The 14,941-nt window shown below is 44.6% G+C and overlaps 1 protein-coding gene across 2 annotated transcripts in view; it reads left to right on the top strand.

The window, feature by feature from the left end:
* Positions 1-14,941, top strand: part of PCDH15 (protocadherin related 15) — a 324,226-nt gene that overhangs the window by 277,249 nt on the left and 32,036 nt on the right. For both annotated transcript variants that reach the window (XM_058841858.1, XM_058841859.1), the window contains exons 27-28: positions 5,594-5,809; positions 9,615-9,703. In XM_058841858.1, the coding sequence (XP_058697841.1) occupies positions 5,594-5,809; positions 9,615-9,703 (305 nt within the window). The remainder of the gene's footprint in view (positions 1-5,593; positions 5,810-9,614; positions 9,704-14,941) is intronic.

Raw genomic sequence — 14,941 nt, 5'->3', positions numbered from 1 at the left:
CTCACACACACACAAAGTTGTTCTATCAAGTACTAACTGATAACAGCCAAAGAAAAATGACAATAAAATCCATTTTTCCAATTATTTGTTTCAAAACCTGGCTTTGGGAATGCCTCTTATTCAACACCTTTTCCCAAGAGACAGCCTGTCAAAAGAAATCCCATTTTCCTTCAGCACCTGGGAGGTTTTGGCCACCATTGGAGGACAAAGTGAGCAATTCCCACTCACCTTATTTCTTCCTACCTGTGTTTCTCAGAAAATTCCTGGCACTGGGGATACTGGGAGTGGGCTGGGCAGTGATCAATACCAGTGATGTAGTGATATATTAATTTAAGGCAATATGAATATGAAAATTAATGAATATATTGAAATAACTATTAATATAACATAAATATATCAATATAGTATATATTGATATGTTATTTATTGTATATTTTATGTTAAATATAAATATAATATGAATATAATTTTTAAAAAAATCAAGGCTACAAATTCCTGAGGCAGCCAGTGTCAAACCAAGGTGAGGAGAAGGAGTTCCAAAGGGCTTGAGCCAGATGAGGGTGTAAAAGAGAATGCAAGTGAAGAAATACAGGAAATAAAGGAAAATTGCAACAACTACCCCAGATTTCCAGGCCTGTATGTCTGTAGAACATCCAGTGAAACCTCCCTAAAACAGGCCAGTGGCAGCTGTGCCATCAGAACTGAAAATCTGCAACAATCTGGAAATTCCTATCGGCAAAAATGGTCTAGTTCTAAAAGCTGCTTTATATGCCAGCCACTAATTGGGAACACTGAAGCTGCCATCTGCTAGGAAGAGGGAAAAAACCCCTCAGCAGCTCAATCCCAATCCTGCCATTTTCCATGCCCTGTTAACAGCCTCGGGCTTGTGGTTAAGGGTGACCCTGTGAGGGAGGTGGAAAATATTTCAAATTAACAATTGCATTTCACTCTGAGCAGCACATCTGGATTTAGCTCAGGCTAATGATGCTAAAAACTGGGATCATCAATGATTATGCAGCAGCTTCAGGAGTTACAGTCACTGATGATTTTTGTGCTCATCCCAAACATGCCACTGGTGATTTTTGGTGACGGGGTCAGAGTGCTGCTGTCACACCGAGTGGGGTTTACCAGCCTCCCTGGGTGTCCTGCCATCAAGCTGTGCTTGTGCAGTCACATGGAGCCAGAGGTAAATTAATTTATGCTTTAAAGTATCATTTGTTGGACCTTCTTACAAAGGAGAGAAAAAGAAATGGTAGATCACAGAGAGAAAGGAATGGTTTGGGTTGGAAGGGACCTTAAAGCCCACCCAGTGCCAGGTGGGCAGGGACACCTTCCACTATCCCAGGCTGCTCCAAGCCCCAAAGTCCAGCCTGGCCTTGGACATTTCCAGGGATCCAGGGGCAGCCACAGCTTCTCTGGGAAATCTGTGCCAGGGCCTCACCTCCCTCTGAGTAAAAATATCCTCAGTGCTTTTGTGCTGGGATTAGGGAGCACGCCAGGATTTCTGCCTCATCCTCCTCCATGGGAGGGGCTGGGAAAGGGCTGGAGGCAGCGGTGACCCAAATCCCTTTGTGTGGGCACACCTACACTCAATCACAGGAGGCTGGAATTTGGCCTGGTAATTCCTGAGATCATCCATATTTATCAGCCCTCAATCACAGCAGGATTTAGGAGACATCTGTATTTCTTGCACAGAACAAAAAGCAGATATGCTGCTGGAATATTAAGATTAAGTGCAGTTCTTTCTCTTCTTTGACAGTCATAATGCAACTCTTGAGATGTCATAGATCTCTTCCTAATGAAGTGTCAAAAATATTTACCTTCAGGAAAAATTACAGGAGTAGCAAACATCCTTCCTTCTGTATTAGAGAAGTTTGGGATGTTCCTGGGAGCAGCTCACAAGCTCTCTCTGCTGGTCCTGCCAAGCCGAGTGTCCTTAGGTTTGATCCAATGAGCAGAGAAAGGGGGCAATGCAAACAAGTTCAAATACTTGAAGCTGGAATCTGATCATTTTTCCAGGATGTTTGACACCTGTTTGCTCATCTCTGGATGCATGTGGAAAGAGCCTGAACTGTGATGATGCCGAGGCTGCTGATGGCTCTGAGGTGGCACTGAGCTCTCAGAAATGGTGACAATTAACTCAGAGCCTGTCCACCAGCTCGAGGCACCTGAACTCTGCAGGATTTTACAAGCTGTGAGCTTCAAATGTCAAAAGGCCTCTTTCACTGGAGTTTAATGCCTTAAACTCAGCTGCAAGACTTAAACATCTCATTAGTGCTGAGCTCCAGTGCCCTGGGCTTTGTGCAGAAGGCCTGACTTCATTTAATGCCTGTGCCTGCAGCATCAATACCTTAATTTGGATCCAAATTTTGTTTGTTTTTAGTCACACACGTCTCCAGGCGTGAAATGCTGAAGGTGAAATTGATTTCTGGTGTCATTGAAAGCAGACTATTAAAAGCCGTAGCTTTTATTGAGAGAGAATTTGCCAATATTAAAAATATGATGGGCTTGTGACCCAGCTGAACCAACCTCATAAATCCATTTTAACAAAGAAATTGGCTTTTTATTGGAAGGGCGTCATGCTCCTCTCCAGGGCACCTCTAGGGAGCCTTTGGACTTCACTGGGCACTCAGTGGAAAACTTGGCTCACTCACGGATGACGCCAAAGGAGCTGGATCAGACACTGCTCCTGTGGCTGCTGCTGGGTCCCTCAAGTGCCATGTGGGGTTACAGGAATTTTGTTTCTCTTTCCCCCCCAGCTCCATTATCAACATGCAAAGCTGAGTGTGGATAAACCAGAGGGTTCGGCCAGGCAGGACTTTTCTGGATTGGTCATGGCTTTATCCTGAGCTGTGTTGTATGAGCTGAATTTATCCTGGAATCCCAGGATGGTTTGGGTTGGAAGGAAACTTAAATCCCATCCATTCCCACTCCATGCCATGGGCAGGGGCACCTTCCACTATCCCAGGCTGCTCCAAGCCCTGTCCAGCCTGGCCTTGGACACTTCCAGGGATCCAGGGACAGCCACAGCTTCTCTGGGCACCCTGTGCCAGGGCCTTTTCACCCTCCCAGGGAACAATTCCTTCCCAGTATCCCACCTAACCCTGCCCTCTGGCACTGGGAAGTCATTCCCCTTGTCCTGGCACTCCAGGCACAGCCAAGGCACTGCTTTAATTTTTGCCTTTGTTTCTCACTATTCAAACATCAAGCCTGTCTTTCTCTGCAGCCACTTCCTTGAGTTCAGGTTGGATATTAGAAAACATTTCTTCATGAAAGAGTGGCAGAGCATTGGAAAGGGGGCTGCCCAGGGAATGGTGGAGCCAGCAGCCCTGGAAGGGCTCAAGGAATGAGTGGATGTGGCACTGCACAGTGTCATTTAAATGGGAAAGGTGATGATCAGAGGTTGGATTGGGTGATCTTGGAGGTATTTTCGAGCCTTAAAAATTCCATGATTCTATGACTTAGCATGTTTCCACATCCATTTCTTCCTTCAGCAATTTATTTATGTGGAAAGCCAACAACTTTGCTGACTCTCCACCTGTCAAGCTCCCATCTGCTGGCTCTGGGATGTCATGGGGTTGTATTTTCCTGAGGCAGCTGGAAAGCTGGAATGCTCTGGAAAAGCCCACTGATATCTTTATTTTTTCTGACAAAACAGAGTAAATTTCAGAAAGCTTTTTAACCTTCCCATCTTTCCTAAAATAGATAATAAAGGGGTTTGAGCTCACCCAGCAGGCAGCAATCTCAGTTTTAAAAGACTTTAAAAAAAAAACTACGGAGCTGGAGAACAAAAACAACTTCACACATTTGATATTTATGCTTTTGGTAGTCGAGCCAGATGAAGCCTTGTGAATTTAGAAGAAAGCAAAATATTGAGAGTGGGAATTTAGCCAGTGTCCATGACAAGTAACAGCCAGAGTCATTCCAGGATCTCATCTTTTGTACAGCTCTGAATGAAACCTGTTTGCTCTTTCCAGCTAAACCAGCCTGGATATTATCTTTTAAGTGCTGGATGGTTCTGTCTGGGAACCTGGGCTGATAGGAGTCAGAGTAGCATGGAGCATACACAATTTTGAGTACCTAGATCTCTCATCTGGCACTGGTGTTCCCTGAAAAATTATCTGAAAATGAAAAAAAAACCCGAAGGGACAATTTCTACCATATAGAACTTGTTCAGTGCTGGTGAGGAAACAATTAATGGTGATTAATGGCCCCCTGTTGAAGACTTAATGACCTTGCACAGATAATTCTCTTTTAGCAGCTGTGGTTTCTCATAAACAGCTCTGTGCTCTGCTCTCTGTGACCAGGGACAGGACCCTAGGGAACAGCTGGAGCTGGGTCAGTCTGGAGATCAGGGAAAGGCTCTTCCCCCAGAGGTGCTGGCACTGCCCAGGCTCCCCAGGGAATGGGCATGGCCTGAGGCTGCCAGAGCTCCAGGAGCGTTTGGACAGCGCTGCCAGGGATGCACAGGCTGGGATTGTTGGGATGTCTGTGCAGGAACAGGATCAGTGATCCCTGTGAGTCCCTTCAAGCTCAGGATATTCCATGATTTTCCACGAACTCTTCATGCTGACACAAACCCTTATTGGTTTTCATTCTTAAGTTGTGGCACAGTATGGCTTTTTCATGGATTTTACATGCACTTTTCAAAGTTAAGGCTGGTTTTTATTCCAGCATTAGCTTAAGCACCAGGCCTCAGAAGCAGTGCCACTAATTTCCATAAAATCCTGCTGATAAATTCTGAAGTGTCCCAAGTGCTGAGGCCTTGCCCAAGACTAATGAGTGCTCAGGCATTAATTAGCTCCCACCTCACTGATTCCTGCAAGGAGCATGGGAAAGCTTTGTTTGGGTCCTTGGAAACACTTCCCTGTGGATACAGGTTGAACAGGAGCATAAGGAGTGGGGCTGGAGATGTCAGGATGGGGCTACACAGGGTTGTCATGAGCAGGGAAGGTGGAATAACAATTCCTGGGGCTGCCTGGTTTGATGCCTCTGCATCCTGATCCAATTCAGCAATGGTGCCAGGGCAGCTCTGTGTCCTGAACTGGGGTGCCCAGAAGGTCCCTGTGCACCACTGCTAGAACTCCACTCAACCCTTCCTTATTTTAATAAAAAGTTACTGGATTGCCCCAAAAATACCTGTGCTCCATCAGAATATTTCTAAGATGAAGGACGTTCTTGTGTATGTCTGTGCACAAGTTGCTGAGATCATTTTTTCTTTGATATTTCCTTTTCAATGAAAATTTGGCAGCAGAAGTTTCTCAGAATTAAGCCGTTCTTGGGTATTGTTGCAGACTTGAAAGTCAACTTATATTTTTTCTACTTTTTAATTTCTTTTTTTTCTTTCTTCTGGAGTAGTTTAATGCCAACAGAGGAGGAAGAAATTGCTGGAAAAGCAAAACTGAGTGCAGCAAAGTTAAATGAAGCATTTAAAGTAGCAGCCGTATCTGTGCTCTGGGATCTAATGTTTTAAATGTCAGAGCGGCAGAAATTTTCTGGGCCAAGATGTAACTTTAAATAAAGGACAAGGTTAATGACTCCTTCCATGCATATTTACCTTGTTTGCCTCTGCTTGTTTGGTTTTCCCCATTAGGCTGATGATAAGGACACTGGGAATTACAGTGCCATGCAATACAGGCTCATCATTCCCCCCATCAAGGATGGCAAGGAAGGCTTTGTGATCGAGGCTTACACGGGGCTGATCAAAACTGCCATGCTCTTCAAAAACATGAGGAGATCCTATTTCAAGTTCCAGGTCATTGCCACTGACGATTACGGCAAAGGACTGAGCAGCAAAGCAGAAGTGCTCGTAAGTATCAGCCGGGGCTTATTGTTATGGAATAATTCCTGAGGAAATTCAAACACGGCAGAAAGTTTAATTCCAGGCAGACCTAGAGAAAAGCCATAAAGTGCGTGTCCTTAATTTTTTGAAGGCACGAGAGGAAAGCTTTTCATTTTTTAAACCAAAAGATTTTGTGACCTGCTGGAGAGAGTCCAGAGGAGGCACCAAGATGATCAGAGGGATGGAGCAGCTCTGCTGGGAGGAAAGGCTGGGACAGCTGGCATTGTTCAGCCTGGAGAGGAGAAGCTTTGAGGTGTCCTCACTGTGGCCTTGCAATGCCTGGAGGAGTCGACAAGAAATACAGAGACAATTTCCAAGGGATGGAGGGACAGTACAAGGGGGAATGGCTTCCCAGTGCCAGAGGGCAGGGATGGATGGGATATTGGGAAGGAATTGTTCCCTGGGAGGGTGGGGAGGCCCTGGCACAGGGTGCCCAGAGCAGCTGTGGCTGCCCCTGGATCCCTGGAAGTGTCCAAGGCCAGGTTGGACTTTGGGGCTTGGAGCAGCCTGGGATGCTGGAAGGTGTCCCTGCCGATGGCAGGGGGTGGCACTGGATGAGCTTTAAGTTGTCTTAGTTGCTTATGTTAAGGAATAATTTTGGGCTGAGAATTAAGTTTTCAGTCCCTGAGAAAGCTGCATTTCAGAACTGGCACCATCTTTAGGCCTCAAGCTCATGGGTTTGTGCCATTCTAAGAACATTGACTTAGTCCAGCCACTGAAACCATCCAAGCTAAATTTCCTTAAAGCCTATAAACTTGATGGATTGGCTCAATATTAGCATAATGTGAAAGGGATAGAGTGCATTATCTACTTCATGGGAACACTGTCAAAGGATACAGATGAGAGACAGAATCCTATGTGTGGTGAGTTCTGCAGGAATTCACCAAATAAACATAAACGATGGTGCCCTCAAGCTTGACCTCCGAAAATGATGGGGCACTCTCAGGTAATTTAGGCACTAATGGGATAATAAAATATAGCCAGAAGGAATCGACATTAACATTAGATAGTGAAGGATGTCTCATTAATTTATAGAGGTTTTTTTATGTCTGGCTGAGTGATGAGCAGATGAGCACCCAGTTGCTTTGAGCAAGGCCTGGAAGCTTGGAGGAGCTGGAGATACAATCCAGACCGACCCCATCCTGCCTAGAACACTGGCACTTGGACCTGTTGGAATGAGTCCAGAGGAGGCACCAGGATGATCAGAGGGATGAAGCAGCTCTGCTGGGAGAATTGGGATTGTTCAGCCTGGAGAGAAAAAGCTTTGAGGTGTCCTCATTGTGGCACTGCAGTGCCTGAAGGAGTCGACAAGAAATAGAGGGAGACAATTTCCAAGGGATGGAGTGCCAGGACAAGGGGGGATGGCTTCCCAGTGCCAGAGGGCAGGGATAGATGGGATATTGGGAAGGAATTGTTCCCTGGGAGGGTGGGCAGGCCCTGGCACAGGGTGCCCAGAGCAGCTGTGGTTGCCCCTGGATCCCTGGAATTGTCCAAGGCCAGGCTGGGCAGGGCTTGGAGCAGCCTGGGATAGTGGAAGGTGTCCCTGTATGTGGAAGGGGGTCGCACTGGATGGGCTTAAAGGTTCCTTCCCTCAGGGACATTCTGGGATTCTCTGATTTTATGCACCAAGTGTGATCTATACATTAATATCCTTTCCCATAATTTTAACAGGATTTTCCTGCTGTGGGGTCAGGGGCTCAGGTTCTCAGGTGTTACTTCTTTCCAAATCAGACCATAAAGTGTATAGAGAACAGTTACTCCCATGCAAAAGAACAAGATGTGGGGGAAGAAGATAAGACTGCACTGGGAGAAGGCCTCGAGAGAAGAGGCAGGTCACCACAAGTGGGACAGTGCTGGGAAGAAGCTAAGCAGAGCAAGGTCTCCTCTAGAACTGGGACCAGGATACTTCTCCAGAGCCTGGCACAGCTCTGGGAGCAGCAGGACCTGCCAAATCCTCTAGCCAGAGGTCTTCATGCTGGTGGAGACAATCCATGGGAAGGACACCAGGATGGCTCAAGTCAGACACCTGCGTGTTGGCAGTTTGCTTCCATGTAATGGAGTTTTCCTTCTCAGCATCTGTGAGATGAAAGAGATACAAGAATTACATTTTAAAATGAGTTTGCTGCAAGGAAGCACCAAAAGGTGCTGAGGAAGTGTAGGTAGTGGATATTCATTATCACTATTTGAGATCAAGGATATCGTCTTTAATCAGATGTTTATTGGGGTTTGAGGAGGTTTTAAGGTCCCTCCTCATTCAGGTCCCAGCTATTCCCAGAAGTCCATTGGTGCCATATCACAATCAAGACTCTTTGTAGGCTCTGCCTTGCTGGATTTAAAACTTGGGAAGTGCCTAATGAGCAAAGCTTAGGATCAAAGGGATATCATTCATGGGCTAGAGGTTACCAACAATTTTCTGCTTTGCCTGCCTTTACAAATGGGGATAACAAGCAAGTTAATGTTACCATGGAAACCTCAAATGTCGCTTGATTTTTGTCCAACACCCTTGGTTTCCTATAGCTTGTCATGAATGTGTGTTTATCCCTGGTTTTGTACATGAACAAGTGATGATAATTGTGATTTCTTCCATTTTAAAATAATTACTGCCTTTGTTTTTGGTGTTGCCTTTACTCTGTTTTCAGTTCCTGGGTGCACTGTGGTTGCTTGAATTGGCTAATGTAATTAATTCTATTAAATTAATCATTGCTTTCCAGTTCCGTTGCATGATTTTAGTCTAAAATTTATTTGGAGCTCATTATAATTCTGTGTTTCTTACACAGAAGCCTGTACGTGCTGATCAGGGCATCTGATGACATTTCAAGAACATTTAAATATTTAAAGTTGAATTAAGCTTCAAAGCTGGTGAATCAGTGTTTGATGTGGAAGCACATTCAGGCTTTTCTGCTGCTGTGCTTCCAGGGCTCCTCTTTGGAAAATCAGGGCTTGTTTATTTCTTTTACAATCAACTAACCCTTGATTTTTAAATTTATCAGCTTTAACATTGGCCTAGTTTTCCAAATTTTCCTCCAGAATCCTCTACAGGATTAGAGTGATGTTGGGTTCATAGTAAAATCAATAATTGCCAGATATTTGCTCTGAGGTCACTCCGTACCTCAGTGGAAAATAGAAATTTAATTTTATTCCAACGAAGCACACAAGTATTGAGTAGATTAGAAGCATTTTTTCCCTGCTTGGTTTTTCTTTTCTTTTTTTTTTTTTTTTTTTTAAGAAAGAAGCTCAGTTGTAAAATGTGCTGTTTTATGATAGAGGGAGAAGCTAAAACAAGTGGAGATTAAAATAAAACCTCTCACTGACAGCTTCAGTGTAAATGAACAATTTCCTTCCTAATTTTCTAACATAGCATTGATTTTGTGGAGATAATCCTGAAATTCCATTTCCCTTGGTGCACATTGCATGGCTCCAAGGGAGGATTTTCCTGGCATCCAAACCACCCAGATTCTCAGAAGTAATTTTGAATATAGCCCATGGGAGATCTGGGATTCTCTGAGTCAAGTCTAAACTAAGAGCAGCTTTTACTGTCTTCACCTTAAAAATCCATAATTCTGATGCAGACCTGGAATTACAATTCCAGTTAAATCTTTGATGTTTATGGGCTTGGCTGCAAGATTTCCCAGCTCTCCTATTTGGAATTAAAAGGAGAAATCTGGATATCTGGTCATAGCATGGAGGCAGGAAAGGAATTTTTCTACTGCTGTTGTATGGGGAGGGGGCTGTGTCTGGCAGTGCCCTTCAAATTTCCCTCTTTTCTTCCCAGGTCTCTGTGGTCAATCAGCTGGACATGCAAGTAATCGTCTCCAATGTCCCTCCCACCCTCGTGGAGCAAAACAAAGACCAGCTCATTGGGTAATCAATTTATTTCCTCTCCAAACATCAGACAATTCCTTCGCTTTGGGATTGGATGGATCAGGGAGTGAGGGAGGATTTTTATTTGGTCAGTAAGAGCCCCCAGACATCACCTCAGCAGCAGCTTCCAGGGGTCAGGTTTGCACTTCTGGCTTCTTTTTGTAACCCACTGACAATTTCCTCTACTTGCTGTCATGCAGTTAGCCAATATGGGCTAGAAAATGCTGTAGGAAATAGTTTATAACCAATCTTTGTCCTCTTTTTTTGTCACTTCAATCAGTGATGAGTGGAATGTCTCAGATTCCCACAGGTGTGGTCCATCCTGCTTGCTATTGTCCATGGAATTTGAAATACCTTGTGGCTGATGGTCCAACCAGTCATTGGAAAAGTTTCTGAGTCCCTCACGTCTTCACTGGGCTAGGAAAAATTCCTGATGGGTTTGCTTCCAGAGATTTGGGACATATTCCTCTTTTCTCCTTCTGTTTTGAGCCAGGTGTATGTTGGCTCTGAGAGATTCAAACGTCAGAACCGCCAATAGTTCAGGCAATGGGCTGAACTCACAGGGACTGCACTTCCTGGAACCAGGAATAACTTCCTGAAAGGAAGGATTGTCTAGAAATATAACTAACTGTCTGAAAGAAGAAATTGCCTAGAAGTATAACTAACTTCCTAAAAGGAGGCTTTTCTGAGGTGGAGTCAAGCTCTTTTCTCAGGTAACAAGTAGCAGAAGGAGAGGAAACAGCCTCAGGCTGCAGCAGGGGAGGTTTAGATTGGATTTTAGGGAGAACTTCATGGAAAGGGTGGTTTCAGCATTGGAAGGGACTGTCCAGGCAAGTGTTGGGTCCCCATGTCTGGAAGTTTTCAAAACCACACGGAATTGGCACATGAGGATATTGGTTTAGGGGTGAACAGGGTTGATGGTTGGACTTGGTGACCTTGGAGGTAACTTCTAAGCAAAACCATTCTGCAGTTCTGTATTTCACAGTGAACAAAGCTTTGGAATGAGTACAAAGTTTAAAAAAAACCCACGATACTATCAGGTTTTGAGTTCTCCAAATCAGTTTGGCAAGTCTTTACCTTTGCAAACACCTTGGGCAGATCAGTGTAGCTGGAGAATTTCTCTTCTAAGAATACGTTTTTAAGGACAGCCTTCGCCAGAATTACATCAACTTATTTTCAAATTGGCCCATTCATTCCTCAAAATATTTGCAGAGAACAAATATCTCAAAAAATAATTTTATAGCAGTGTACAAAGGTCTGTTTCACAGAGAAATCTGTTTATTTCACTGCTGTCTTCAAATTTCTCATGTTTTCCTCCTCAATTTAAAAGATTATCCTCTCCCTGTTTTATACAGGTTCAATAATTCGGGCAGCCCACAAAAACAAAATAAGAATTTGCAAATTTTTTGTGTGCAACCACAGGCAAATGGAAACCAAATTATTTGGAATCTCAAACCGAAGTCATTTTGCCACTTCAAATAATGCAGTAATTTATAATAATTTAATGTATAATTAATTTACAGATAAAAAGGCTATCATCAACCCAGTCTTGTGAGAGGTATCCCTGTCAGTGGCAGGGGAGCTGAAACAAGATGATCCTTAAGATCCCATCCCAATACCAACCATTCTGTGTTCTGTGAATTAAATTAGTCACTACACAGGCTACTCAGCTCTTTCTCCTTTCATTCTGGCAAATATTAATCCCTGAAAATAGAACATTTAACCAATGGTTGGCGATGGGGCATGTTAAGGAAAGGGGTACATGGGTCATTTGTGGAATTACAGTGATTTTTCACAATAAAATAAATAGTGGTTTAAACAACTTTGGAGGAAAAGTTATACCAGGTTCTGTCATTTCCATGAGGAGTTATGAGATATTAAGGATTATATAGTTCAGTTTTTCCACACTCAGCACAGCCAGAGATGGGTGGGAGTTAATGGTCCACATAACAGGAGCAAAGCAGGGAAGAAAAGATTGAAAGAGTCACTATTTGGCTTGGGCGTTTTTTGAGGGATACATTGGACTTGTCTTCCCTGACACTTCCAATAGGATCTTTTGCAGTCATTCAATGTTTTCCTCCAACTGCTTTAATTTAATCAAGCTTTTCATATTCTCTGGGCTGCACATCAATATCCCATTTGCCATATCTCTTGCTCACTTAATTTATGGCTGTACAGAGAGACCCCTTTCTGTCTGCTGCAGGAGGAGTAGAGAAAATAGGCTGAGGCTTCATGGAAAATTCAGTGTATGCTCCTCTCATTCAGAAGACTTGGTGGAGAAAGACACCAGAGTGTTCTTTAAATATGGAAGTTTCAGGGAGTTCTTGTTTGCTGGGCAAGGAACAGCATTCAATGAAATCATAGCATATCCTCCATTGGGAGCAACCCTGAGGCATCATCAAATCCCACTCCTGAAATTCAAGTGGAATAAAACAGCCAAAGTGGTTCTCAGAGCACTTAATTCTTTGGTTTTCACGTGACGGCCAGTTAAAGCTCTGCCTAAAGTCAGATAAGTTCCACTGCCATGAGAGACCTGAGCTTCTCCCATCCTGCAGGGAAGAGAACTGTCTTGGGAAGTAAATTCCTCTGTACCCTCCTGTATAAGTGAGATATCACATCAGTTCCTCTGAACTGGAATAGTGGAGTGGCTTAAAATGAGAGTTTGAATCAAATATAGAGAATCCCAGGATGGCTGAGGCTGAAGGGAGCTCAGTGGGCAGCTGGTGCCACCTCCCTGCTCCAGCAGGGCCATCCCAGAGCACAGGGCACAGCATTGTGTGCACACAGCTCTGCCACAGCCCCAGGCAGGAGAGCCCACAGCCTCTCTGGCCAATCTGTTCAGGGCTGGGCACTGCCCAGGGAAGAAGTTCTGCCTCCTGGCCAGGGGGAATTGCTGCCATCAGGCCCTGCCCATGCCTCTGGTGCCATTGCTGGGCCCCCGGAGCAGAGGCTGGGCCCTGCTGGGAGCCCTCCCTGCAGCCAGGGCCAGCCAGGCCTGAGGGCCCCTCTCAGCTGGGGCTCCTCTCCAGGCTGAGCAGCCCCAGCTCCCTCAGCCTTTCCTGGGCACCGAGATGCTCCAGGCCCTTCCTCAGCTGCGCAGCCTCCGCTGGCCCCGCTCCAGGAGCTCCCTGGCCCTGCTGTGCTGAGGAGCCAGAGCTGGACACAGCACTCCAGAGCTGCCTCCAGGGCTGCCCACAGGGGACCCAGGGTCCCTCCCCTCACTTCAGCCATGCTTTTCTCAGTCAGTTTTATGCTCTAAAAAGAAGGAGGCAGTTCCCCAGGTAAGGAAGGTCTATACTGAGCCCTCTAACACAAGGCAGAAGTGGCCAAGCAGGTTTTTCCCTGAAAACCCAAATGTAGAATCAAGTGTTGATTCTTGGAGTTATTGCTGAGGGACTTTTTTGGAGTAGGAACAGTGAACCTTCCAACTTAATGGTTTGCATATCTAAAACTGACTGCCATCATTCTTCAAAGGAGCTCTACTTAATGCACAGAAACTGTGCTGCACTTAAAAGAGATGTTATAAAATACTACAGCTGTAAATACTGCTGTAAATTATAGATCATAATATACAGTACATGTACATTGTGCATCACATAAGATTTTATGTCTAATCATAGTATATGAGACAATAAATTTTGTATCTGGTAGCTGGAACACACAGTTCTCTCTTCAGGGAAGTGTTTCAGATGTGGATGATTTCCCTGCGGTTGTGTTTTTTCTTCTCCTCTGTCCCTGAATTGGTAAAAAATGAGCACATCTCAGCTGCAGGGTATAAATCACTCAGTCTTGTTACTTTTCCCACAGAAGTCACATTCTGGTGCACACTTTATGATTTTTGCCAGATAATTACTGAATTAAGTCTAATTTCAGCTGACTGGACTGTTTTCCTGTTGAGGTGGTGGCAGTGATCTTGCCCTTGAGCCCTCTCCATAGGTGGTACTTGCTTTCCTGTCTTTTATGAAACGTTCCTGAGTCACAGGTCCAGCTGTAGCTGCTTTGTCCTTTACCCCTTACCTCTCTGACAGGAACATTTTGGGGTCACTTTGCTCCTACCCCTCCACTCCACCTCCCCTCCCCTTTTTCTCTGTCACTTCTTCACACTGTAATGTTTCATTCCAAATTTTAAACTGCGAACTTAGAAACAGAGTTGATTAGATGATAACAGAATTTATTGAATTAGATTAAATAGATCCAATCTGATGAGATAAATAGATTAGGGGGACATTTGCCACCAAGTGGCTGTCTCCTGTTTCATGTCCAGCCAGTCTGGCTTTGCTGGGAGAGTGTCCAAGGGCTTGATGCAGTGTTCACAGAGCCTGTTCCACCCTCCCTCCTGAGCAATCAGGATGATTAATAACTGCAGGCCACTTTTATTAAGTTGGGTAATAGAGACCCAAGCTTCTACAACTCCAGCTTTTCCACTTGCTACTTGCCCTGGCAGCTAGGGAGCCCTGGTTCAGTGAGCTCCTGCTCTCCGTAACTCCCGGGGTTGTTGTGGTAATGGATCTCTCCAAAGCTCTCTAATGCAGTGAATAAAGCTGTAAACTCCTGCTTTCCCTGGGAATTGCTGACAATTGCAGGAAAAGCCCTTTTGTGCTGAGATCTGGAGATTGTCCTTGGGGTCAGAGGGGACATGTCTCTGGGTATTATTCTTCGGATGAGCGCAATGTTCCTTCTGTGACTGGGACAAATGAAGCTGAAATAAAAAGTTGGAGTGTGTGTAGAGGTTTTGGAGTGCAGGATTTTACAGGATGAGCACAAAGAGAAGAAAAGCAACTTCAGCAGTGTGTAAGAAAGTAAATTTCCTTTCTGGTGTGCAAACCAATCTGCTAGTAGTCGTGCTGGGGTGACAGTGGGACTTGAATATTAAAAGCTTTTTCCAGCCTTAATGATTTCTGATTCTCTTCTTTTATAGGATTAAGGTAAGTGGGTATAAAGGCATTGGCTCTGAATTGTTTTCTAAATATTATTAATAATATCATTATGAAATATTATATATGTTATTCTATGCAGAGGGGATTGTCTCCATGCTGCTTCTTCCTGCTGGACATGTGTGATAGAAAAATAACCTTTGTGAAAGGCTGTTTTATGAAAAAGGGATGTTTTTAGGCTTGGAATAAACCCTAGGCACCACAGGATGAGCAGACCCTTCCCTGACCCTTCCCTGAGCTCTATTTATGTTGTAAAAAGGAATCTGGGAGCCAGGACCCCAGTGTATCTATCACAGACTGCACC

Source organism: Poecile atricapillus, chromosome 6 (assembly GCF_030490865.1).
Source record: "Poecile atricapillus isolate bPoeAtr1 chromosome 6, bPoeAtr1.hap1, whole genome shotgun sequence".
Lineage (NCBI taxonomy): Eukaryota > Metazoa > Chordata > Aves > Passeriformes > Paridae > Poecile > Poecile atricapillus.
Note: the sequence above shows the minus strand (reverse complement) of the source record. Positions and strands in the feature narration are given on the sequence as shown.